Here is a 26,470-nt window from a genome sequence, read left to right on the forward strand (position 1 = left end):
TTTTATAAACTTTGCTTTTCATAATAAAATGCTAAACATTTTTTACTTGTTGGCTTTTATTGTTGGCTTATTTGAAAAAGACGAAAGAAAGAAAGGAACAGTGCAAATGAGTAGGATCCTTTTAGTTTAACCAGAAACATATACTATATACTATACTACTGATATAACTCTATATATCAGTACCAGACTCCACTGAGAAAAACGGATTTTAAGAGTAAAATTCCTGTTTTTGTCAGTGGAGTCTTTGTGCAGCTGCAGTTGAATTTAACGACTGAATGAAGAGAAGCAGCAGCAGGAAGTGGATTTTATTCACAACTAAAAACACATGAAGATCAGGATTTAAACAGTGTCGGGCTCTCAGGGGTTTCGGTGGTTTGACTGTGACTAAATGAAGTGAACGGGCTCTGCTGCTCCGATAATGTCGAACATAAACCAGATCAGGTCCAGAACAGTCTGACCGGGGTCCTCCTCCTCCTCCACACACCCCACCACATCCCCACCTCCCCCTAAACTCACCAGGAACCCCCGCCTGGCAGGAGGAGGCGGAGGAGGAGGAGGAGGGGCTCTGGCCAATCCCAGCCGCCTGACGTAAACATCATTTGCATAAAATTCCCGTCAGCCCCGTGAACTCCTGCGGACTGAAATCAGAACCCAAAGCGGGCTCAGACCGGGTCAAGGTGAGTCAGGGTCGGTACCGGGTTCGGACCACAGCAGCCAGGCCTCTGATTACTGCTGTTCTCTGTCGTTTTCTGTCCAGATGAAGCCGTAGAGCCGCTGTGGTCCCGCAGCAGGCGCCACCGTGACTGAGGTCGCTTCCGGGAAACGGGGCTATAAATACAGCGAGAGACCATTCACTGTCGTGTTAGTTCGCTAACACATATACTAAAATTGGAACGATACAGAGAAGATTAGCATGGCCCCTGCGCAAGGATGACACGCAAATTCGTGAAGCGTTCCTCATTTTCCATAAAGATATCACGTTTTTATGTTTGTTTGTATGTTCCCGGGGCCTGTAGAGGAGGGAGCCAATCAGGAGAGCGGGCTTTAACTGAGACGTCCAATCAGAGACACTGGTTTTTGTATGTTCCGGGTGAGACAGCGGCGCCCGCTCTGAACTGCAGCTGAGAAAACACCTCAATAAAACCACGAAAACCTGATGCTTCTGCCTCCACTGGACTCCGAGCGGGAGCGGGAAGCTCTCCGGTCTCTTTCTGGGTCTTTAGGCGGAGAAAGGAGCAGAGACGGCGGTTTGTAATAGACCCGGTCTCGGCTGAGAGAGTAGAGCCGAGTTTCTCCTGTGAGGCTCCACAGTAACAGTGAACAGTTCTCTTATACAGCAGGTAGACTGCACACAGGTGTATCTGAGCCCGGTTCTACCTGCGGCTGGACAAACTACACCCCCACAGCTACACAAAACTACAGTTACATAGTGTGTCTGACAGGTGGCGCTCGCTTTACACGGATAACTTTACAAACACGTAGTGACACACCACGCAACTAACACGAAAAACTAGCACAATACATGTTATATTAACATTTATGCTAGCTATCGTTCAAGAGGAACACGTCAGAGAGAAGCTAACTGTACAGAAATGAGGAAGGTGCTAACTTAGTTAGCACAGGTTTAACTAGCTAAACTGCTAATGCTAATCTGTCAGTTCTGTCAAAGCTACCTTCAGAATGAGCTGACGTCAGTTGGCTGGTGCTCACTGTGATTGGTGGTGAGGGAGGGGACTCGCTTTCTGATTGGACGCGTGGGAACGCAGGAGACCCAGTGTGTCATCGATGGGCTGATAGAGACGTTCATGGACACCTCTGACACCAGTCCTGGACACCGAGGGGTGGTACCACATGGGTACAGAATACCTGGAGTGCAGGTACTGATGAATAAAAACTGCAGCATGTGGCGTTCACTGACTGGAACATGATTTCAGTGTGTTAAATTGTCTCGTCTCCCTCAGGTACTGTGGGAAGAAGGTTTCGAACTGGTCGGAGTGCGTGAGGAAACAGATGGTGGTCCTGGTTCTGAGGACCGGGTGGGTGGTAACCACGTTCCTGATGGTGTTGTAGTCCCTCAGAACCAGGGTCAGGGTGTAAGCAGGCAGTCCCTTGCTGCAGAGCGCCACCAGACTGTGGGCAAGACGGAAGACGTGCTGGTACCCGACAGAGGCGGCTGCGAGGGATCCAACAAATCCAGCAGATACTTGTCAAATCCTCCTGCTCCTCGCTGCCGTCTGGCTCGTCTGGGTCATCGGGGGAGTCCTGCAGCACCTGGCCCGTCTGTGCGTACAGGTATCTTACCCCATGAGCTGCCCTGAAGAAGAAGAGAAATGATCGTTTCTTGTCATTAAAGTAGATTCTCTTTGTGACTTCTCTGCTGTCAAACAACCATCCACACTCTTCTTTAGGACGGAACCAAAGGTCGGACTCACCTTCGCCCTCAGCTCTCTGATCCTGCCAATACCCTGTAGGTGGCCAACAACCAGCTGGGTTCAGGCTCTATCTTCAGCAGAGCGTCTGTTTGTAGTGGAGCCTCATCCATGAGCCATGTGCTGCTCGACCAGGAAGGACTGGTCGAGCGTTAATAAAGTCTGCCTTTGCTAGCTATCTTCACCCACTTCAGGTGAAAACAGATGAACAAAAAACTCATCTGAAATGAGTGTTTCGGTTGTCAGTCCTTTTCTGTGCTGCCCAAAAATAGCGAAAATTGCTAGCTAAGACTAGCTTTATTAGCCTTAGCTGGGCACAGAAAAGGACTGAGCTAGCTTACAGGGATCCTGTGCTATCGCTCATTGAGTAACTTCCGGGACAAAATTAATTTAACGTACAACAAAACAAGACGGTTTCTAAGCACGTAACTGATTTTTCATTTTCCTGTGTTAACATAAAACAAAAATAAAAAATACAGGTCGTTCTTTGTTTTCCGATTTAATTGTTCCAAAACAAAAAACAGGAAACTGGTCGTCATGTGTTTTCTCTCTTCCCACTCCAAAATGAAAATCCACATCTTTGTATATGTTTGAGAGCTGGATGCGGTGTACAGTTTTGTACTGTGTCAGTCCGTGTTGTTGACCCGCCATCTTGTTTTTTCACACTACTTGAACTTTGCACTTTATTATCAGGTGTGCAGTTTTGTCTTTTACACACCCAGTGATCTGACTTTCTGTACCATTAAAATACGAGCCGGAGAAACCTGCTGCTTCTGCGTTGAAGTTCACCGACCTGAGGAGGATTTGATTCTGTAATTTTTTGGAGGTTGGGGGGTGTTTGCCTGCAGTTAGAGCTGCACAATGAGCTCTGTTGTTATTGACCTGAGAGAGGAAGGAATGTGGGGGCAGCTGATTATCAGAGCAGTGTGTGTGTGTGTGTGTGTGTGTGTGTGTTGGAGTGTAAAGAGCCAGGTTCAAGCTTTTGCGTCCACAGTGATTCAGTCGACAGGAGGAGGAAGCAGAAAAACTGGACCTGCTGCTTCTCATTTCCCTGCTGGGGTTTTGTTGTTTCCTTCAGACCAACATGGCTGAAACGCAGAGAGTCACGGCTCAGGGCAGGAAGGTGAGTTCACTGACCAACAGATTATTAACCACAGCACTCACTCTGACAGGAAACAGAGCTCTGTTTACTGTGTTTGATTTGTTTGGATTTAAATGTAGTTTTCTGAGTTTTGAGAGAGAGAGAGAGTCAACCTGTTACCAGCCCGAGTGGAGTCGGCCTGGACGAAACCGAGCGCCTTCCAGTCAGAATTTACAAAATAAAAGCTGCAGCATCTATATAAAGTAATATACATAGATTACACCTCTCAGACTTCAAGCCATAGCTGCCATTATATTATCTCTGGGTTTAAATATGTGCAGTCACACAGAGGTTGTACACAGTGAGTTTTTAAAACCTGATTCTGATCATTACTCAGGTCATTTTTGCTAAACTCTGTTGTTTTTAGCCAAAACAATAAATTCAAATAAAGAGATTTAGTATTTCTTCAGCAAGTGATCATATGTTTCAGTTCTTAGATTAAAAAGTCAGCTGATTAGCTCGTCAGAATAAGACTCTGCTCCCTGTCTCTCTCTCTCTTCTCTATCTTGCATGTTTTACCAACAGCACTGAGGCGTCCTGTTTCCCTCTGGGATTGGCCAAAGTGCCCTTTAGCAAGACTGAGGTGTCTCCTTCAGATCCTGGTTCATGTTGTTCTGCGTCTTTCCAGCTTCCTGTTTTAAAACTTCTGCAGGTCTTTACTCTGAGCACTGACTCTGGTTTAAACTGTCACACTTTAATACAACACTGTACTCATGCCAGCTGCTTTTATTTTGAAGGGAAGCCTGATGAGGCTCCATGCAGCACGTGCTGGTCACAGGGTCTGTGAACTGTGTGTTTTCACTTCATTCACTCGGTTGTTGTAGATGTCAACACTAAAATACGGAGCTCTTATGTTACCGGTTTTCTTATTTCCTCATGTTTTTGGATGTAAATCATTGATAGGGACAAGAGTTACTGCAGTGTAATCAAACAATAACTGACACCAATGACTGACAGGTTCAGAGTGTTATTCTCAGTGTAGGATTCCTATAGAGACAGAGCTTTTTATTAAACAGGAAGATCCTTTTTGTTTAAGCAGAAACAGATGTTTTATCTATACCAGACTCCATTGACAAAAAGTGGAATTTTACTGAGCAGAACACAGGAGCTGCTGGAATACCACTGCCTCCATCTGTTAGTGTGTCTGTGTTACTGTGTGGTACTTTTACTTCAGTAAAGTATCTGATTACTTCTTCCAGCACTGAAAGTCACACAGTAACACAGACACACTAACAGATGGAGGCAGTGGTATTCCAGCAGCTCCTGGTTAAATCCCTGTTTTTATCAATGGAGTCTGGTAGAGATATATAGAGATGTTTCTGGATCTTCCTCTTTAATAAAAAGCTCTGTCTCTGGTAGGAATCCTCTCATCATGTTGTCAGACACACAAAAATCTCAAAGTTTTCCTTTAAGTTTTTTCTTGACAACTTTTTTAATCATTCTGCACTGAGGTGGAACCTGGATATAAAAACACATATTCTGGTCTAAACACACACAGTGACTTCTACAGATGCAGCCAGGACAGATCCAGTGAAGTGAGAGTCGTTGTCTTTTCTCTTCTCAGAGATGGGGTATTCCACAGAGAGGAGTTACTGATGAGAATAAACCGAGCCCCTGCTCTTCTGACCGAGATGCTCATAGAAATCTGGTAACACAATGACCTGACAAACGCAAAGTGAATGCTGAGATCAGTAACGACTTAAAGTTCAGAAAATGGAAATGAATGTGATTTTAAAGGTGTTTTTGAACCTGTAAATGATTTCTTATAAATATAATATAAACACAGTGGAACAAATATCCTAAATAAAATAAATAAAATAAGAAGATCCAGATGTCTTTGTGTTGATGTAAAGTTTGTGTGTGCAGGCGGTTCCTTTCAGAGGTCACATCACAGGTGGGATGAGGCCGGGGAAGAAGGTGGTGGTGGTGGGTGTTGTGGACCCTCGTCCTGACAGGTAAAAACAACCTTCATGTTAATTACACGTTCCTTTGTTCGTCCAGAGAGGTGTTGTCAGTGTTGCGTTCGTCCCTCTGTTAGGTTCTACATCGCCCTGACCTGTGGTTGTGGGACGTCCAGGGAGCCTCCGCCCGATGTGGCCCTGGAGCTCTGTGTCCGATTCAGGGACCGACAAGTCCTGCGACGGGCCTGCGTGTCCGGATCCTGGGGAGACGTCGACAGAGCCGTCCCTTTCTTCCCCTTCATCAGAGACCAGCCGTTCAAGGTATCAGCAGAACCTTAAACTCTGAATCTGTGCAGAGATATGGACCAGAGGCAAAGGTCAGGTCACAGCCGATTGTTCAAAATCAACATCAAAATGTTTGATAGTTGGAGGGATAAGGTCCAGAGTCAGCAAGGAACATTTCAACAAACGTCCTGCAAAATAAAATCACTGTAGGTTCATACTAGCATCACATCTGTTGACAACCTGTGGAACAGCAGCGCCTCCGAATGTCAAAACGTTATCAATCTAGCTAGTTAATTAGCTAGCACTAATGTTAGTTAGTTAGTTAGCAAGGCTTGCTAGCAGTGCTTCATTTGTAAATCAGGAGAGGGTGTGAGAGGGAGCTGTTCAGGTGGGTCAGGTAATTACTCCACTGTCAATAACCCAAAAATGTTTGGATTGTTGTCACAGAAATCTAAGAAATGAGCAAATATTTATGTTTGAGTAGCTGGTACTACGGTGGCCCTGTAGTGACATTTGAAGGGAAAAAAAATCCTGCGACTCTCTTAATGCATGTTAGCATGTTAGCATGTTAGCTCTTCCTGTTCCCTCGTCCCAGAGTAAGTGTGTTTCTGGTTAAATGTCTGAAATAAGGTCTGTGGTTTTAACACAAGCTCAAGACATTTTCAGGTTTTATTCTCCAACATAAAATGGGTCAGTAAATCCCCCACTCCTGATGTTTGAAGCTTTTACGTGTCTTAAAAAAGGCGGTTGCTAACGAGTGTCTAAATGAGACTACAGAGGTTGTCGGGGACGTTAACATGAAAACCCATCTACTCACCAGTCCACCTTTACAGCCTCGTTGTGTTTCTACTCACGCTCTTTCAAACTCTCACTAACTTTCTAAGAAGAAAGGCTTTTGTAGAAGAGCTCAGAGCTAAATGAAATGACCAGTTGGAAGCTTAGTGGTGGAGACGTTGACGTCATGTGACCGTGGTGTAGTTGGTTTATAGCCTAACATTAGCTTCTTACTGCTGGAGGTTGGATTTAGGCGTCTTTTGTCAGTCACAGGGTTAATTTTCTGTAATAATCCAACCAGGGTAATGCTAAGTTCCAGGTTGGACTTCAAAAATACATCATTCCTGCACCACTTTAGGGGCCCAGTAACTAATTTGTGCCCTGGTGCCCCCTCAGAGGTGAGTCAGACCTTTGTTAAAGTCATAGGTTGTAGGTTGTGAAGGAAAGAATAACGACAACTCTCACTTTAGCAACTGAACGCTGGACTTTAAGTTTGATTCTCAGTTGTTAAAAGTGATCATGATAATGTTGTTCTATCAAGTCTTTTCCATCAGATTTCACTTTACGACATTGAATTCGTCTCGTCTCTCCAGATTGAGATCCACTGCGAACAGACCCGGTTCCGTGTGTTTGTGGACGGGCAGCAGCTGTTTGACTTTCACCACAGACTGACGTCGCTCAGTGACATCGACACGTTGTGGATTAAAGGCAGCGTCACCGTCACTAAACTGGCCTGATGTTAAAGGACGTCACTGACGAACTCCCTGAGCTCGAGCCTCCTCTGGAAGACGAGGAAACACCGGGACTCTCCAGGTGTTTAATGAGGAGAGAGGTCGACTTAACATCAGTGAAAGAACATTTACTCTAGTACTCTACAAGTCTCAGGGACTTTTACTTGAGTATTTTCTTTTCATTTCTACTCCTTTAGATTTCAGAGGGAGGTGAACTTTTTACTGCACATTTATCACTAGTTTCTTTTCGTACAAAACATTAAGAGTTCATGAAATATCAAGATTTGTTACCTTGGATGAGGAGCTTATATTTTGTTTGTTTGTTTGTTTGTCTGTCAGCAGGATACAGGTGACTGTGTTGAAATGTTTACTCACTGTGTGAGTGAGACTGGACACGTGTAGTGCAGCAGTTTGACCACAGGGTGGCAGCAGAGGTTTGGATTGTGGCACACACGAGGACTTAAAAGTGTAAAAGAGTCAGAGTCTGAACTCGGCCTTTCATCAGTGTCGCTTAATATAAAAGAAAGAAACAGAAAATTAGAGTTTAAATAATATAATTGTATTAGTTGGATTCAACAAAACAGAAACATTTACAGAGAAAAAGAGAAAAAGTCACGATTTCAGGGGAATAAAGTTGTGATTTGCACTTCTCCACCCGTAGAAATGTTTTCTTTAAGTTCTATAGAATGTTGTCATATAGAACATTTTACAATATTTGAACAAGCAGTTGATCACTGTCATGTTTAAAGACCCAAACTGTAGCGTGAACAGTTCAGAGTTTAATGAAGACTTGAAGGCAGCTAACCAAGGAGAGAAATCAAAATCCACCAAGTCCAAGAGCAAACACAGAAGCAAACTAGAAACATAACACACACTGACAATACTCTGACAAGGAAGAGACAGGATTCTATATACACTGAAAAAAAAGAAGGGAAACAGAACAAAGACATGGAAGTAAAAACACCAGGGAGGTAACTACAAAATAAAACAGGAAGACAACTTCATTTCAAAAGAAAGAAGAAGTATTTGAGTTTTATTTCAGTTATAAAGTGTACGAGCTGTTTGTCGTCAGTGATTGTGGTGGATGTTGTTGTTCAGACGGCTGCAGCCTCCACCTTCTTCAGTTTCATGGAGATGCTCCGCTATTATCACCCACTGCCTTCCCTCATCAATTATACACCACAGCTACAGTTCATTGACCCGCCATACTCTGTGTGTGTGTGTCTGTATTTACTCCCAGCCATACTCCATTAAACCTGGTTTCAGGTTCTTGTCCTGAGTCTCTGGACGTTTTTCCTCCACCAGTGTTGGTGTATGAATTCACACCAGTTACAGCAGCTTTATTCAACTGTTTAACCTTCAAATCTCAGCTGTCAGCCTCTGTCTGAACACCTGTTGTTTCTCTGTACCTGTGGTTCTTCAGGTTGCATCTCCCTCTGACTGAGTGAGAGTCAGCAGCTGAAACTGCTGAATCAGACCAGAGAGTTCAGACTGAAGCTGAACTGGAGATTGTAGTTTGGTGAGTTTGTTACAGCCACATCACCTGACATCACCTGACATCACCTGACATCACCTGTAGGTCATTTAGTTTTCCTCTCGGTGGCGTGCGACCTCTGACCTCTCTGCCCTCCTCCTCTCGTCACCTGATGTCACTGCTGATGAAAAATTCACAAGTGCCACCGCCCCCTCATCCGCCCCTCGTTTCCATGGAGACATCAGTAACACAGTGTAGGAGGACGTTTCCCTGGCTCTTTAATACCAATCAATCATCAATCAATAACAAACTGGGCCTCTGATCAGGACGTTGTCTTAGTTTACTACACTGAAGTCCTGTGTGTTTATTTGTGCTGATTTTTTAATAAAGTGAATCAAAATCCATTTAAAATGTTTCAAAACAAACACATTTATTCCTTTTTCATTAATCTAATAGTTAAATTTACAAAAACAAAGCTGTCAGTTATAAAGGGTTACATTACAAAAAAAATCATAATTTACACCCTGGTTCTGATCCATGTTGGATTTGTTTTTGATCTGTTTGACAAAGTTAAGAAGTTTATAAAAATATAAAAGCAGAAACCAACAAGAAACCAAACTAAACTGAGGTATTAAAGTGAAGAATCGTCCTCAGGTCCACGTCAGTGTTTACAGCTTCAGGAGAAACAGAGCTTCGTCGTCTGAGGAAATGTGAGCAGACGAGCTGAAGCAGCGTCGTCGGGTCGGCTCGTTCCGGACGTTCCTCCTTCGGGGGCAGGAAATGAAAAGCCCTCCCTTCATATCAGCGCGCCGCAGCTTCACAAACAAAAATCAGGTCTGTTCTGCTGCTGCCTCTAGAAAGATTTCCATCGGATGGCGGAGAGGATGGTGTGGATGAAGTAGAGGAGAGTCGCCACGTACGAGAAAACCTGAGGAGACAGAGAGAACAGGAATGATCAGGATTCATCCTCTGACGACCAGGAATCACAGCACTTATTACACTTCCTCCACGGTGCGTTTAGACGCTCGTGAAAAGCTGGGAAATTTATCTGTAGTGTTCAATTAAAAGAGACGCAAAATGGTGTCTACAAAGAGACAGAAGATGGCTACAAAGAGGCATGAGACAACCACAAAGAGACACAAAACAACCGAGAGATGCACATGATCACAAAGAGTCGCTGCTGAAATCACCGTGGCCGCCAATGTTCTTTTTTTTAATATATATGAGCATCATATATTTAACATATGAGCTTCTGCAGATCAGTAGTTGTTACCACGGCCTCGATGGACGACTCTAAGAATCCTTCCATTTCTGATTTATTCACAGTTATAACTGAACTGGAGACGTCTAATGATTTAAAGAGCTGAAGAGACAAAGAAAGAGTCGAGGTGGAGGTGAATTTTCCTCGTTAATGGTTTCTGAATGATCTTAATTAATTATTAAATGCTCAGTAACCTTTTATCAATGTCGCCTTATCAGAAAATGGTACCAAAAACTATAATGTAAAAAGTCTAATGTAGCCTTAGCCTTAGATGAAACAAATGAGATATTAGTTAATCAGCCATGCTAGCTGTTCCCATCTGTTTCCAGTGTTTATGCTAAGCTACGCTAACCAGCTGCTGCCCCTAGCCTCATATTTACTGCATGAACATGAGAGTGATCTAAAACTGGACGTCTAACTCAGAAAGACAGGTTATTTTACAAAATGTGGAACTATTCCTTTAAGCATCATCTTCATCATCTGTGAACGGACCAATGGGAGCTCAGGATGGACCAGGTAAGAGCCAGTCAGAGGTTGTTTTTCTGGCTTCTGAATGAGACTCACCACTGCAGAGATGTCCAGCTGGTAGTTTTGGAAGTTGGTTCCATCTTTCATCTCCAGAGTGACTCTGGCCAAAGCCACCGAAGCACTGAGGTAGAAGAAGGCGGCGATACCGTGATACACAAAGTCCTGGAGGAGGAGGAGGAGATTTAGATGTTTGTTTCTGTGGATGAAAACCACTGAAGTCAGAGGTAAGTCGAGGTCTTACCGCTGCTGCCCAGCTGCCTTTGTTGTGATGCCCCCCGCAGGCGAACACCACCATCCAGATGAAGGTCATGACGAAGCAGAAGACGGAGACGAACATCACCCAGCCCTGAGGGTTCGCCGGCACCACCAGCGTACACGCCACCAGGATCCACACCAGGCCGCCGAAGATCTGCAGGGACCAGACAACACCTGTCAGATCTAATGATCATTACTCCTTATTGTCTGGACCTAATCAATCGTTGAGTTTAAAAAGTGCCAGACAAGTTTCTCAGAGTCAGAAGTGAAACCTGTTCATGTCTTGTTTTGTCCCAAACACAAAGAGATTCAGTTTAAATTATAGAAATTTAAGAAAAAGCAGAAAACCCATTAGAGAGGTGATGTTTTGGGATTTTTTTCTTGTTCAGCTGAAAGTTATCTTGGTCTTAAACTGATGTGGACTCAGTTTCAGTCTCATCCTGAGCTTTACGATCCTGTACAACAGCAGACGGGCGTCGTTAAATCTCTTTGTGTTCACACCTTTGCAGATTTTTAGGCGACCAACATGTTGTATCCTGTCAGCTCATGATGTCTCATTTTTACGTACTTTATCTCCACACCTTAAACGTGTCTGGATGCTCAGAGATGAGATGATTTCTCTTTATCTCACAGTTATTTCACGTTTTCGTCAGCTGAGGTGTCTCAGCCCTGCAGCACAGAGCAGGGCGCTCCCTCCTTTGTTCACTCTACACCTGTGATGATTGACAGTCTGCATTATTCATGCAGCCCCACCCTCCTCCACCTGTCGGACTCCACCTGCTGTTAGTGTGAAGACACCTGCGGCGATTCCTCCTCCGACGTCAAAAACCTCCTCATACCAGCTTCGCTCTGATCTCTCCTCCATCACACAGCTCCATCCTAACACCTGGCTGCTGTGACCTCTGACCCCTGACCTCCTCACATAAACAGAACATTATTCTGCTCCTCACACATTCAACGTTAACTCTGCTTCTCTGGTTCGCACACGTCCTGTTAATTCCAGGTAACTCTGTGAACTGCGGCTGAGCGTCGGCACACCCGGCTGTGTTCCGGCTAAGAGCCGCTCTGGACCAAATTTTGCTGCAACATCTGGATGTTGAGACGTCACCTGGCAACCAGGTGTGCTCAATTCAAACCAAACAAACGAGGAAATCGTCATTTTTTTGTATCATCTTCAACAAAAAGTTTTACCTTTTATAAACAAAATGAAAAACTTAGTTAAAGTTCAGGTAACAGTTTGACTGACTGCACCTGCACTCATTTGTTTACTTAGTTTCATATATATCTACTCATTAGATTTCCCTAAAAACATTCTGCTGTAAGTAAAAACACTGATCAGACACAGCTTTAAAACCAGTTATCAGTTTTAATGCTGTGACTGACTGAGTGTATATTCATCAGTGGATCATCAGTGAAAACATCGTCCTGGTTTCTCACTTTGTTTACAAAAATCACAGATGTTTAAAGCATTCAGAATCCATTCAGACATCAGGCTGATTAACTGATGCAGGACATGTGTTTCTTTACTTTAGTTAAGTTATTACCACACTTTTTCACATGTGAACAAAAAGGACTGTTCCTTTAATAAAATGCACTGAATTTAGATTTCATGTGTTGATATGATCACAAACACTGAAATATTTTCAAACACAGAGTCGAGATGAAACCAGTAAATTCAGATTCAGAAGAAACTGCTGCAGATTCAGCTTCATCACATGAGAGCTGCCTGATTTCTCTGTCTAATCATCACTGACATTGTACTGTAATGGTTCAGTGATGCAAGAAAATACAAGTATGAGTCACTGCAGCTCATCATCTCTGTCTTTTAAAATACTTTGGTTGAACAAAGAAGAGAAACGTGGTCCCAGTAATTCCACTGGTCTCTTGTTCTGTTGTTGTGTCTGTGACCATCACTCCACTGGAATAAAGACTCACTTCTTCTTGACTGATGATCACTGGTTTTTAAAGATTTAAGATTAAACTTACTAAACATTAAACTTGTTAACAGGTTGTTTTTTTTTTTTGTTGCAGTGGATCCTCCATCAGTCACCACTCAACAAAATAACTGACATTTACTTTATGAAGCCTTCAGTGCTGCAGCACAGTCAGACTCTGAAGTTTTCGTTCGTGCACAGCTGAGTTAAGACAGAAAGGTTCTGTGTTGTGGTAAAAACCTCCACAGCTGCTGTTTCTTACCAGCTCCGGCAGGTAGAGGATGTCGGGGATGGTGGTGCATATTCCGACCCCGCTGGGCAGGTTCCCCATGGTGGCAGTGTTGGAGGCCATCCTGTCGCTCCTGCTGATGCTGCTCAGACTGATGCGGGACTCACAGACTGCTGCAGTTTAAACCGGGAGGAGACGACCGGAAAAACCAGAATCCCCATCAGCCGGGCGGAGACACGCCCGGCGGTCCGCACGCACCGCAGCTCAGAGTGAGAGGCCGGCGGAGCTCCGCTGGGTGAAGGTTCAGAGCTGCGGGCGATCAGCGTGAAACACACACTTATCAATGTTTGACCGGCGTGACTCATTTATCACCATGACGACCAGCGGCAGCAGCAGCAATAACAACAACAACAACAACAACAACAACAGACAATGTTTTGTTTCTACTTTTCTTTCTAAATAACTGTATTATTATCACTGGTAGAAGAAGTAGTGCTGATGGTGATCAGTTTATATCACAGACAACAAGTTTCAGGTCATTTAGTGAATGAATTGAGCACGTGACAGACCTGAGCTTTCATTTATATTTTTACTTAAAGATCAACACATGTATGAATCATGTCTGGTGGTCAGGATCAGTAATATCCAGTAATTTGAAATCCTCTTCTTCTTTGTTTTACTCTGCCTGGATTTTTAGCCAGGGTGCATTTAGCCTAGCTTAGCACAAAGACTGTAGGGGGGGGGTGTTAGCCTAGCACCATCAAAACAGAAAAAATCCACCTCCAGACAAAACATCGGTCTGATTTACACGTTGTGTTATTTATTGAACAGAAGTGTACACAAAGGAGATTTGTGGCTTTAGTGGTAGTTAGCATCATAGCTAAGCTATTTGTTGGAGAAGTCTTGAGCTCCTAGCTAGTCAAGGTTTTGGTTTGTTCTCTGTCCTAATTCTTAGCTAAACTCAAACGACCACAGAGTGGACTGGTAACTAGCTGGTTAGCTAAGAATATGACCTGAAAATCAGACAGATGTGGAGGTGGTTGAAGGTGGATGTTTCACCTTTTGATGTAGCTAGATTAGCAGTGTTTGCGCTAAGCTAAACTGATCATTCTAGGTCAAACAGTGAGCTAACTGGGGCTAAAAACGTCCCAGTGTTGCTTAAAACAAAGCACTGACTATACGTAACTCTTCAGAGGCGTTTGTCCGTTGGTTCCCTGAAAGATTGGGGAGAATCTGCAGACAACCATTTCTGTAACTTTCTGAAACCAACAATCAGACCTTCACATCCATTTCATGCCATACTTTTCTCCCTCTTTTCAGTTGAACACTTGAGTTCAACACTGAACGTCTTCCTGGAGAGAGTCTCTGAAAACGTGCACCGTCATCCCCCATCATTTTAAATTATAATATAAAGGCATGCCTGGTTGTTTTTCACGTGTGACCCTGCAGCCGTTCACACCTTCACGCTGTAAACAACAGAGCCATGGAAACAACAAGCATCTCATTTGGCACCGTGGGCCCGTTGAGCAGGCGAGCTGTTGGACAAACACCTCAGGTAATCGTCGAGCTGGATCTGGTTTCCTGCTGCTGTCATCCTACCCCGCTGCCTGGGAAACCTACTCCTGATGGAGACAACGCTCTGTAGACGAGGACTCCCGAGACAGAACCTCGTCCAAAAACCTCGTCCAAAACCAAGAACCAGAACTCCTCTACTGTTTCTCCAAAGCACAAATGTCCTCTGTGATGTAAAGATGAACACACTGAGAGTCAACAAACAGTCACTTCTAACTTATTTATGCATCTTATTGCTTGTAACATGATACACAATTAATTTATCGCCTGTAGAAGGAAGCACGGGGAGTATTTCTGAGAGGTCAGACAGTTTTCTGGGTGAAAACCTGAATCATGCAAAGACAAGCAATGTTTTGTAACTGTAACTAGGTAGTTGGTTAATTTCTGTTTGTCGTGCCAACATTTGGCTCGTCCCACATGAGGTTGTAACACACCACTGTGTGTCAAACGTTTCCAGTAACACAGATCCACAGGAGGAAACACCAAGATTGCAGGTAACATGTTTATGCACAACCGACGGCTGATTAGTTTCATATAGCAGGTTCAGTCTGTGCATCATCCATTTTTAAAACAGGATTGATTGTTTTGTTGCCTCTTGGGAAACAGAACAAGCTGTAAACACAACGCTGACAACACTCTGCCTCAAAAAAAGCTCCAGATGTTCTTAAGAGACAGGGAGCTTCAATATCAACATCTAAACAACTTCCTTCTTCTTTCTGGCCTAATGACAGCTGAAAATATTTAGACATTCTGGAAGAAGATGGAGGAGGTTCCCACTTTACAGCTATGGCTCAAAGAAATGACTGACACCCTCCACCTTCAGAAAATAAGGTCACAATTAAACAGGATTTGGCTGAACCTCACCTGTTACCTGAGAAACAACCCATAGTGGACATTCCTGATACAAAAGACTGTTACTACTTTTCACCTTTTGTCTTTTCCACCACAACCTTTCTTGTCACTGTAGGGAGGGAAGGAGGATTTATTAAGACTATATCTTATGTCCATTTATGTTGAGCATTATTTACTGTATCTTGTTTTTACGAAGCAGCTATGGCTCATCTGAGTCCAGTATTCTCTTTCCTTTTAGCTCTGGTTTGGTCTCCACCGACTCCTTAGAGAAATATCTGTCTCTTTAGCTGCATGTTTCTGCAGGATTGGATTCTTTTGTTCGGCTGTTGACATAGAAATATTGAAAATATCACACCCTTTAAAAAATCCATGACTCTATGGAAGTGTCTGTGGTCGGTCCAACACTTTGAGCTCAATATCTGAGCAAGTATTGAACGATGATCATCTGACTTTTGATCTCAGATTCAGGTTCCCAGGAAAAAGGACTTAGGAGGAGTTAATATCAGCCACATTTCAGGGTTCTATATTAGTGGCCTGTGGCTTTATGGGCTCAGCCTCCAGAAGCATTAAAAGACACAATTTACAAGAGAAAAAAACAAGATTTCCTTCCTGGTCCTGGGTTATCCAGCTCCCCCCATCCACCTGTAAACTGCTGCTCCAGGACTCAGTTTCTACAAAGTGATGAAACCTGAGCTGCAGACAAATTCCTTCTTTTCGCCCGCTGCTCTATTGTTGCTGATGGAGTTATTAGGTAATGGGCCGCCTGCCGGGGAGACACTGTGTTATCTAATCTTCAGGTCAATCAGCAGAGCAGGAGTTCAGTGTTGAATACTTCATGATATGATGATAAATGCTACAGTCCTGGATCAATACCCCAAACTGATCGTTACAGTACGCTGTTTACTTCAGTTCAGCCATTCACTCTTATAGAAATTTGCTTTAGTATAAAACACTTCTGCAGCCCTGTTAGCGTCTCCTAGAGGCCACGACGTGAACCAACATCTGGATGATTTTGTACTTAGGGTGGCACTGTAGGAAAGATCATTAAAATCTAAAGGGTTCATTGTCTGAGGAGCAGGAATAGGATCAAGACATTTCATTAAGATATCTCCAATAGTTGTAGGTATTTTTTTTTTCCTGTTGATCGACAAACTTAAATCTTTTGAAAGCCAGCCTCTAAAATGCCAAAAATATTCTCAAAACTAAGCATTTTCTGAGTAAAGTAAATCCTCAAGAAACACCTGAAGGAAGTTGATGGCCAACATGTTAAATGTTTGTCCTACTAACAAGTGCTGTGTACGACCAGAGAGAGAAAAAAACTCACAAATATATGAGAATCAAACACAAACACAAATTTATGAGAGAAAACAAAAAATAATGAGAAAAAACTCACAAATTTTCAAGAAAAAAACAACAACATACATTTATGAGAAATAAAACTCATTCTCTGAGATAATGTAGTCAAGAATTTGTTGTAATTGTGTGTGTACCATTAAAGCCTGATAAATCTTATTCCACAAATACTCACTAGAGCACCAAATGTTTATTAATCCGCCACTGAAAATAGTCCCCAATAAACGCTCTGTTTGATAAAAACTACAGTGTGTTGCTCTTTTAGGAAATTCCTGAGCTTTTAAAAAAATTAAACTATAGTATTTGTGAGGTGTTTTGGCGACTCAGTAATGTGGATCTCGGTGTCTTGCTCGAGGACACTTTGGCAGCAGTGAGTTAAAGGCAGGGGGTTTTCATTACCAGACAGTCTGTAACCAGTAAACCAACCTATCAGGAGTCTGGCAGGCATGGAGTCATGAAAGGTCACAGGGATTGATGGTCTTTATTGAACGTCTTCTGCCAGTTGGACTGGCTCGGCTTGGCCTGGCATGGCTCAGTAGAGAAACTGTCAGTATCCTGGTGTCTCGTTGTTCCTGCTGAGCTATAACTGATGGATCACTGTCAGCTGAGCCCACTGTACATACAGGGGGTATCAATAAACACAGAAAACAGAAGCTTTACTGAAGAAAAATTAAATTTAAATATGACATATTACATTTTATGATTTCCACAAAACAAAACATCACAACTGTTCTGGTCACTGTTCATGAACAGCTTCATAAAAAGCTTCTCTTTTAGTGAGGAACACGCTAAGATTCTGAATGAACCTGTTGTTTTACAGCACGTATTTGTCTGTTATCTCTTCTTGGTCAACTGGACGAGATGTTGAAAATGCAGCTGAACAAGTTTATTTTCATTAACACTGAATGTCACGTCAGGGTTATCACAGAGAGGCTGCTGTCTAGGAAAAGGTGACGTCTTTTAGAAGATCAGAAAATGCTCACATTAAGGAGCTGGAACAAAAGATTTTTGATAAAATAAGAGATAAAATAAATAATCAATAATCAAACGACCTGCTGATAATTTTTCTGTCTCTTTCCGCTCTGCAGGCTTCTCAGGTGTCAGTACAAGAACAACGTGTTCACAGTTTGGATTTGCAGGCTCTGATGAGTCTCTGATTGACAGATGATCTTCCAGTGTCAGGACTGTTATAACCATCAGATCTGACATTCCTGAAGGATGTTTTATGTTTTTGTGTCGGTGGTGAACGTCACTCTGACGTCAGACACAGGTTCAGATCAGAGATTAGAGGCTGTGATAAGAGATAAACTCCACATTCAGTCTGTCTGTGGTTCAGTGTAACATGACCTCTGTGTTACTGTGATTTAAGAGATAGAGGGTGCAGCATGTCAAAGAAAAATAAAAACATTAATACAAACTAATTATATAGCCTGTTCACCTTCTTATTCATGCAGTTATCCAATCAGTCAATCATATGGCAGCAGTGCAGTTTATAAAACCAGGTCTGTGGAGGGAAACACCTTTAGAAAGGTCAGAGGTCATGGTCAGACTGCTTGGAGCTGACAGAAACAGTTACTCAGATAACCACTCTTTATAACTGTGGTGAGCAGAGAAACTTCTCAGAATAAACAACACATCCAGCCTTGAGATGGATGGACTACAACAGCAGCAGACCACGTCAGGTTTCACTCGTCTCAGCCAGGAACAGAAATCTGAGGCTGCAGTGGACACAGACCAAAACTGGACGGTCAAAGACTGGAAACATGTAGCCTGGCCTGACGGATCTGGATTTCTACTGAAGCAGCAGGTGATAGAGTCAGAATCCATGGACCCAACCTGCCTTTTGTCAACAGTCCAGCATGATGATTGTCTCAAACTGGTGTCATGACCATGACAGTGAGTTCGGTGAACTTCAGAGGCCTCTCCATTCACCAGATCTGAATCCAGTAGAACATCTTTGATGTGGTTTGTAGCATGACTGTGCAGCTGATGAATCTCATGGTAAGGTGCCAACATCTGGTTCAATCAATGCAGTGGAGAACTGAAGTTGTTGGGGAACTATGAAGTATTACTGTCATGGACCTAATAAAAAAAAAAGTCTGTCATTTCTCCTTAAACATTTACATTACCTTGTTAAGAGGGGTTGTATCATTTCACAAAAACACAGCTGCTGTGTTGAATATTTGTTATAATAGTGCCATTTGCCAAAAGGTGGCCCAGTTATACTGAACCCACACAATATGTCTGACAAATGTAATGGAGTGAAAAGTACAATATTTATCTCTGAGGTGTAACGGAGAATAAATAAATGGGAAATACTCAAGGAAAGTTTAAGTGCTTAAAAACTGTAGTTAGCCCTGTGTACTATGTTCTAGTATTCCCTTCCTTATACCTGTAGTTGTGTGATAGTCGTAGCAGTAGTGGTATCTAATGACCATATCTGCCTCATGTAGGTGTTTTCTCAGGTGTTGTAGCGTCACCTGCTGGCCAGGAGAACATTTTTTTTTTCATGCGCCTGTAGCCGAAGTATTACGGTACTGTTGCAGGTGCGTGTCTACTACCGTGCCTGTGAGCTGGGTTAGTAGTGATGTTTGGACATGGCAGCGATCAGTGAACAGCAGCTGCTCCACAACTCAACGTGAGTCCAGATCTCTGTGAAACACCGAGATATCCTCCGTCGTGTTTCATCACACTGTCAGTTAGCCTAGTTAGCTAGTCAGCTAGCTCCCTGCTAACCACCGTTAACCCGCGCGGAGTTTATTTAGTGTCTACTGATCTTTGACTGTGTGCTCGCGCTGCACCGGAAACGACATTATAGAAACTGTCAGATTAAGAGCGAACAGCCGACACCGTCCAGGTGTTTTTATTTTGTTTTTAAATGGATGAATCTGGGTCAGACAGACTCTACAGACGGTTTTATATTAACACCAAACGGACCGTGTTTTTCTCACTGTCGTCTTTTTTCTCTCTCACTGCGTTTGTTTATTTTACAGCCGCAGAGTGGAGTTTATTACTTTACAGTGGGTGTACACGGCTCAAATATGGCGTGTATTATCACTACAGATATATAAGAAGGCAGTGCTCCGGCTTACACTAACGGCTCTGTCAGTATGTGAAGATAACTATTGATTTTTGTCCTGGCTGGAGATCATGTAGCTAATTTGTCTGTAGCTAGCCTCAATCAGTAGCTTTTAAATGATTTTTTACAGATGTAGGCACATGCCTAGATATGACTTATTAATGCATTAGAATCACATGTGAAATTATCTGACTAATATGACAGATTCACATTTTTTCTAATCTAAACATTTATTGATGTTGTTGGTGAGTGCATGGATGGATTTTTGAACAGGCCTACATAGGATCAGGAAAACAGATATTTTGGCAGATATTGTGATATGAGTCATGATTTTAGTTGGAATTTTTGACCTGCTCTGACTCCAACTTTACACATTTGTGCTGTTTTGTCTAAACTTTGTTCAAACTATTTTAAATTCTCAAAAAACCTCCAAACCTATCAGTCTTAATTTTGGGACAATATGTTTAAAATGATGCACAGGCACCTGTTTGATTGAACTGTGCAGCCATAAAAACTTCTTTTTAATTGAACATTAGGAGAAAAATACTTACCAAGTTAAGACTTCTACCTCTGGAAATTCATTTTCTTTACACTGAGTGAAGAGGAACCAAACCAATACCAAAAGTTAGAACTGCTAACTAAGTAGATGAGACATAATAGAAATTTACAGGACTTTTCTTGCTTTTGCACTGGGTATAGTTTGCAGACATGATATTTTCCCTGTGGTTTTTCATGTTGCCTACAGGTTGACAGAACAGTAACTGAGAATAAAATCTCCTTTCATCTCTTTTTACAGACACAGACAAACAGGACCGAGCTGAAACTCTCCCCTCTCTTCACAAAAAAGAAGAAGTGCCAACACCCGCCTCAGTTTCCACACTGCAGATCAGTTCACAGCCGGTTCATCAGGTTTCACCGCTGTGGTCAGTGCTGTGGGTTCTCTAAAGCAAACTTCAAGCTGGGGACACCGTAAATGTTGACCCTCCTGAGCAGAACTCAGTCTGACTAGTCACCTGTGTTGGCTGCAGCCGGCTGATTCACCAATGCCTCGATGGAAAGCGTTCTTCAGTCAGTACTTGCGATGGTCCAGCACCGTCACTCAAGCCTTCGTCCTGTGCGTCGTCACGTTCTGCGTTGTTCTTCCTCTGTGCTGCCATCAGCTGCTTTACTCCTACTTCTTCATCAGGTCCATGTACCTGGACTCCATGAGTGAGGAGGTCCTGCAGGAAAGTCTCAGCCGGGGTCAGGACGCCCTGCGCTTCTGGCAAAGCGCTTCCACCACCACGGCAGCGGCTGCAGCGTCTTCCAGACTCAGCGACATCGCCCAGCATCCTGAGCTGCTGGTTACTGTGGTGACAGCCAGAAGGAATGAGGGGCGGGACTTCCACTACCTGCTCCAGGTGATGCGGCAGCTGAGCGGCATTGTGGGAAGCTGCGGGGAGCGGCGGTGTGCAGAGGTTGTGGTTTGTGATGTGGAAAGCGGTCCTCAGGAAAACCAGGACGCCAAGCTGCTGGAGGCCCACTTTAAGGTGATCCGACGTTCCCCTCAGGAGCAACTGAAGAACCGGGAACATATCAACACCTTCGAGAGGGAGAAGAGGGATTACGTCTTTTGTCTTCGTAAGGGATGGGAGCTCGTGAAGCCCAAAAACATGGTTGTCCTAGAGGATGATGCTTTGCCAAGACAAGATTTCTTCACGGTTGTAAAGGACCTTCTGTCACGTCGTTTTGCCTTCCACACCCTTTACATCAAGCTGTATCACCCTGAAAGGCTGCAACGCTACTGGAACCCGGAGCCTTACCGCATCCTGGAGTGGGTGGGGCTGGGGTTGGTGGGAGCAACGGCCCTCCTCCTCACCTTTCCTTACTGGAACCCCTGCTCTTTCTCCTTCACGCTGTCAGCCGGCCACCTCATCTTCTTCACCCTCTACTTCATGGCTGCTGCGGAGCTGCTGGGTCGGCACTATCTTCTGGAGATCCGGAGGTTTTCCCCGCAGCTCTACGCCGTCTCCCCGGCCACCGAGTGTTGCACCCCAGCCATGCTGTACCCTGGCAACGCCTCGCTCAGGGTGGCTGAATATCTGGACGGGTCATTCTGCATCAAGGGAAACGCCAAGGACATGGTTCTGTACCACATGGCGAGGACGATCCCCGGGGAAAGGTCTCACAGCGTTGAACCCAACCTCATCACCCACATCGGGGCTTATTCCTCGGTCAGGGCCAACCCATCGAGGCCCAAACTCCTCTGACAGAACCAAGAGGAGGTGGATAAGCATGGATTTAATCCAGTTCCTCTTCACTTGGTTCTACTTTTCTTTTCTGCCACCGTCTGGACTCTTCAGACATGTGAAGACATCGCTCAGTGAGTATTGGTTTGGTGATTTGCAGGTGAAAAGGTGTCAAGGCGTCAACATGAAAACTAGGCTACGTTAGGTTGAAATATTTTGAAGGTTCCAACTTATTTTTCATTTCAGTGAAGCAGGTTCAGTAAAGGACATGTCTCAACTGAAGTTCAGTTTCAACCAAACTTAGCCTGGTTTTTGGACTTTTCTGGACTTAAACTACCCTCACTGAGCCGTGTTTTCAGTTTGTGACCAGGCGTCATATCATCATGCTGGATAACTGAAGCGTTAGGTGCTTCTGTTAATGCTGGGTTAATTCTTCTGCCTGGGTTCATGAGACTCTTTTCAAACCCATCTAATGCTGCCTGACTGCTTCATCGTCCACTTTTAAAAGATACAGATTATTAAGAAGGTAAGATTATTGAAGGATTTGTTCACTGTTCACCCAAACCTCGTTAAAACTGGGGTGGAGTTTTGATAGCATTTTATTGAATCTCTTCCTCCACAATTTGAGAAGTGGTTTGCAGAAATCAACTTACCAGACCACAGCTAAGTATAACCATGCATATCAGGAGTTCACTTTTATTGGGTTTAAACATTACAGAGACTATCAGTCAGGCCTTCAAACACCAGGGCGGGTCTCTGTTCAGACAGTGTTATCTCCTCTGGTTGCAAAACAGGACTTGTGTCAGGTTGTAGTGACTAGTTCTCTTTGCTACATTCATTCGGGAAACAGGAAGTTGTTGCAAGGGTACAGTTGACGAACAGTGAACACATCTTTTATGGCGACTAACCTTGAGGTTAGATGAAGTCAAAGTCTTTACAACCAGGATTCACTGAGGATGTGACCCTCTGTTTTGTTTTTATTTCTGTTCTGGCCTTTTATCTTTAACAGTTGTGTTTTTGTACAAAATTTTGAAACACTAATGAGTCATGTGGTTACATCATCTCTGTGGTCCAACCTTACAGTAGAATACAGTAGAGCAATATTTCACTGTCACAGTTCTGCTGTTGGAGAAATGACTGCTATGACAGTACCTCAGAGTTTATGTGATCTACAGAGCAGTGACACGACCAAACCTCCAACACCTGGGGAGTTTCCCCAAGAACCTTTACAGGAGCAGTCTGAGATTTTACCTAAATCGACCACTCACTATTTTATTTACGTGGGAGGGAAGGTAATGACGGGAAAGATTGCTATGTTTACGATTTGTGAGTGTTCACAAACCTGACAACCCCAGTATGAGCTAGGCTAGCAGTTTCCCGCCACTTCCGGTCTTTGTGCTAAGCTAGGCTAATCACACTGTGGATCTTTCTCACTCACAGAAAATAAACTGGCTCTGACTCTGAAGATGACAGAGAGCAGGATTTACTAAAATGTCAGACTGTTTATAGAGTGGTGCAGGACTGAGTCCTAAATCCTTGAAATATGTTAGCATTTTAGCATTTTAGTTAGCCGGTTCCCTCGTCCCTGAGTCAATAAGGTCTGTAGTTTTAACCACAGACCTTATTGACTCCAGGCAGAACCAGGCTGATGCTAACTTCAGGTTGGACTACAGAAACACATCATCACTGCAGGACTCTATTTACCACCAACCTAGCGTCTCACTGACCACTCTGAATGTGCCTTCGATGTTTCAGACTTTGAACATCAGTATCACCCATGACTCAGTTCTGGATGAATTTTCTGTTACAATATTTGGGTGCTCTTAATTTGCACATAATTGTTTGTTGTAATCAAATTACATGAATACTGTAAGAATTACAGGAAGTAGCTGCCAAAGTAAAACCATCAGGCCTATGAGAGTTCCAGAGACTGCCACTGAAATTACACCAGAGATAAACCACTTCCTGTTATCAGCTCTAAGCCGCCAAATTAAGAGTTTGATTCTCAGATTTAAATTACAACCGTGGTAGATTATGGATTAGTGCTTATTGTGTAAAACACAGTTGGCAGCAAGAAAAAAAAGTAACAGCATTTTTTAAAGGGAGTTGACATCTTTATGCAGAATATTTTGAATCCAGAACAAAAGTGGATGAACGGAGTTTAAATAACGAAATGACGACATATTTATTAGACTGTTTTAATGAGGAATGTTCTGCTTCCTGTCGTGTTAAAGGAACATGACGAAAGGAAAAAAAAAAGGTTTTTATTTTATTTACACATATTTTAGAGGAACAGTTTGACAGTGGCATCGTTCCAGGATTTTCCCAAAAACGTCAAACTGTTCCTGAGAGGAAACATATCAGATGTTCATTGATCATGTTATGCTCCATATTAGCATGTGACAGACAGGTCTGACCTCCACCTTTGTTTAGTAGGAAGATATGCAAAATTAAAATATATAGAGAGCAAAAATAATACTGTTAATAATGTGGAAAGTCAGTTTTATTTATTTTTTACCTCCAGATCACAAATACTGTTGTTGTTTTGAGTGATAATTTAAAAAATATCAGACATGAACGGCAGCATGAGATTAACTTAAAGATGTTTAAACTGAGCATCTTCACTAAAATTAAAGATTGATTATTGCTGATGAAACATATCCTCTTTGTTAAAGGGAACTGCTGCTGATCAATTAACAGTTTGACAACTAACCAGAAGAAGAATCTGCATTTAACTAAGAACTTTATTTTCAGTGTTGGCAGCTAAAAAGGGCTGTAAACATGATTTATTATAAATGGCTGACGTCAACATTAAATTGCACTTTATTAAAAAATATACAGTACAATACGTACACATATAAAATAAGGAAATAAACGGTTATTTTCTGAAATGAATGCTGAAATGTAAAGGAAAGAAAAAAGTAAAAACAATCTGTATTATTAAGATAAATGATGGCAGCAGCTGTAAAGAATGAACAGCTCCAGTGTGTAGGCAGATATTAACATATAAACAGAAATATATCTGTTAGCTGTTTCTTTGTTTTCCTCAGTTTTGCTGCTTTCTGATACTGAGAACTGACAATATTAATATCTAAAATAAAACTTATTTAGTCAAGGGTTTGGTTTAAGTTTGGTTTGGGTTTTGTTCCTGTCGTACATATAGGATTTTACTTCATATTTAATCATAAAGTATTGCTGCGTCTGTCCTTCATTCAGTGCAATAGTCATTTAAATTTACTTAACTTTGTGTGACGTTTGAATGTTTTACTCTTTAATGTTTCTCATGTGTTTTCTTTTCACTTCAGTGAAAAACACTTTAAAGAATAACTCTGGTATTTTTAACCTGACACTTATTTTCCCATGGTTTTGGGGTGTAAATGATTAATAGGGTTAAAAATCTTTGGGACTGAGACAGAACGGTGACGATCATGAACAGCTGCTGTAAAATTATCAGTTCACTAAAGTTCTAACCAGAAACATCTCTATATCTCTCTACCAGACTCCATTGACAAAAACAGGGATTTAACCAGGAGCTGCTGGAATACCACTGCCTCCATCTGTTAGTGTGTCTGTGTTACTGTGTGGTACTTTTACTTCAGTAAAGTATCTGATTACTTCTTCCTCCACTGACAGTCACACAGTAACACAGACACACTAACAGATGGAGGCAGTGGTATTCCAGCAGCTCCTGGTTAAATCCCTGTTTTTGTCAGTGGAGTCTGGTAGAGATATATAGAGATGTTTCTGGATCTTCCTCTTTAATAAAAAGCTCTGTCTCTGTAGGAATCCTGTCATCATGCTGTCAGACACTGAGAAGAACAATCAGGTTCAAAAACACCAGAGTTGTCCTTTTACAACATTTAAGAGATTGAAGATTTATCTGAAGCTGGATTTTATTTCTTTTTTATTTGACTTTATTTTTACATTTTGGCAGAATAATTCTCTGAAATGATCCCTGACATTTTAACGTGTAACCAACCAAAGGCTGGTGTTCTCTTGAATGTGACTTAAGATGGAAAAATGCTCAAATCTGAAATTTGAAAACAAAGGATTGATTTTACTCAAATAAGGTGTGAAGATGCAAATGAAATCTTTTCTGTTTGTAGATCACAGTTTTGGATTTTGACACGTTGTCCTGTTTACACTGTGACTCTCACTGTTTTCTACATTTAAAACACAATAAATCACCGGGTTTGAAGCCGCTCGGCTGTGATGTCTTCTTGTCAACCAACCAGGAAGTGAGAATTAAAAACCAACAACTCAGAGCTGAGGTGAACAAAGCTGTTGAACTGGAAACACGTCTGTACAGGTTATATTTGATATATATTTTATTATAATCTGTTTTAAAAAGCAGATTTCCATCAGTTCTTTCTGGTTCAGGCTGATGGTTGAGCTCAGGTTTCTTTATTTACAGGACATTTGAATGAGAGGATGAGTGAGGGTG

General features: G+C 42.6%; 3 protein-coding genes and 1 non-coding gene across 4 annotated transcripts; 3 read left to right on the plus strand and 1 right to left on the minus strand.

Annotated features, from left to right (window-relative positions):
• Positions 1–859: 859 nt before the first annotated feature.
• Positions 860–965, plus strand: LOC127142539 (U6 spliceosomal RNA). The gene has a single exon (XR_007813354.1). It is a non-coding gene; the product is annotated as a U6 spliceosomal RNA (small nuclear RNA).
• A 2,204-nt stretch (positions 966–3,169) lies between these two features.
• On the plus strand, positions 3,170–7,913 carry LOC108874691 (galectin-related protein). The gene is made up of 5 exons (XM_051070964.1): positions 3,170–3,552; positions 5,135–5,218; positions 5,437–5,525; positions 5,609–5,792; positions 7,124–7,913. The coding sequence occupies exons 1-5, from the start codon at positions 3,514–3,516 to the stop codon at positions 7,265–7,267; spliced, it is 540 nt and encodes a 179-aa protein (XP_050926921.1). The 5' UTR covers positions 3,170–3,513; the 3' UTR covers positions 7,268–7,913.
• On the minus strand, positions 7,572–13,227 carry LOC108874692 (myelin and lymphocyte protein). Its single transcript, XM_018663200.2, has 4 exons — positions 12,976–13,227; positions 10,766–10,933; positions 10,561–10,686; positions 7,572–9,663 (listed from the first exon to the last, which is right to left on the minus strand). Exons 1-4 carry the CDS (start codon positions 13,063–13,065, stop codon positions 9,589–9,591), a joined length of 459 nt encoding a protein of 152 aa, XP_018518716.1. The 5' UTR covers positions 13,066–13,227; the 3' UTR covers positions 7,572–9,588.
• Positions 13,228–19,273: 6,046 nt separating this feature from the next.
• pgap4 (post-GPI attachment to proteins GalNAc transferase 4) lies at positions 19,274–26,228 on the plus strand. The gene is made up of 2 exons (XM_018663196.2): positions 19,274–19,357; positions 20,595–26,228. The coding sequence occupies exon 2, from the start codon at positions 20,842–20,844 to the stop codon at positions 22,045–22,047; it is 1,206 nt and encodes a 401-aa protein (XP_018518712.1). The 5' UTR covers positions 19,274–19,357; positions 20,595–20,841; the 3' UTR covers positions 22,048–26,228.
• The last annotated feature ends 242 nt before the right edge of the window (positions 26,229–26,470 follow it).

The sequence above is a fragment of the Lates calcarifer genome, linkage group LG5 (assembly GCF_001640805.2).
Source record: "Lates calcarifer isolate ASB-BC8 linkage group LG5, TLL_Latcal_v3, whole genome shotgun sequence".
Lineage (NCBI taxonomy): Eukaryota > Metazoa > Chordata > Actinopteri > Centropomidae > Lates > Lates calcarifer.

Bases quoted from the DNA above. Each gene is read 5' to 3' on its own strand.
- LOC108874692 (XM_018663200.2), bottom strand. From the start codon at position 13,065: ATGGCCTCCAACACTGCCACCATGGGGAACCTGCCCAGCGGGGTCGGA. The intron at 10,934-12,975 runs GTAAGAAACAGC...TGGTCCCTGCAG, and splicing joins TCCTCTACCTGCCGGAGCTG to ATCTTCGGCGGCCTGGTGTG. The intron at 10,687-10,765 runs GTAAGACCTCGA...CTCCTCCTCCAG, and splicing joins AAGGCAGCTGGGCAGCAGCG to GACTTTGTGTATCACGGTAT.
- LOC108874691 (XM_051070964.1), top strand. From the start codon at position 3,514: ATGGCTGAAACGCAGAGAGTCACGGCTCAGGGCAGGAAG. The intron at 3,553-5,134 runs GTGAGTTCACTG...TTCTCTTCTCAG, and splicing joins TCACGGCTCAGGGCAGGAAG to AGATGGGGTATTCCACAGAG. The intron at 5,793-7,123 runs GTATCAGCAGAA...TCGTCTCTCCAG, and splicing joins TCAGAGACCAGCCGTTCAAG to ATTGAGATCCACTGCGAACA.
- pgap4 (XM_018663196.2), top strand. From the start codon at position 20,842: ATGCCTCGATGGAAAGCGTTCTTCAGTCAGTACTTGCGATGGTCCAGC.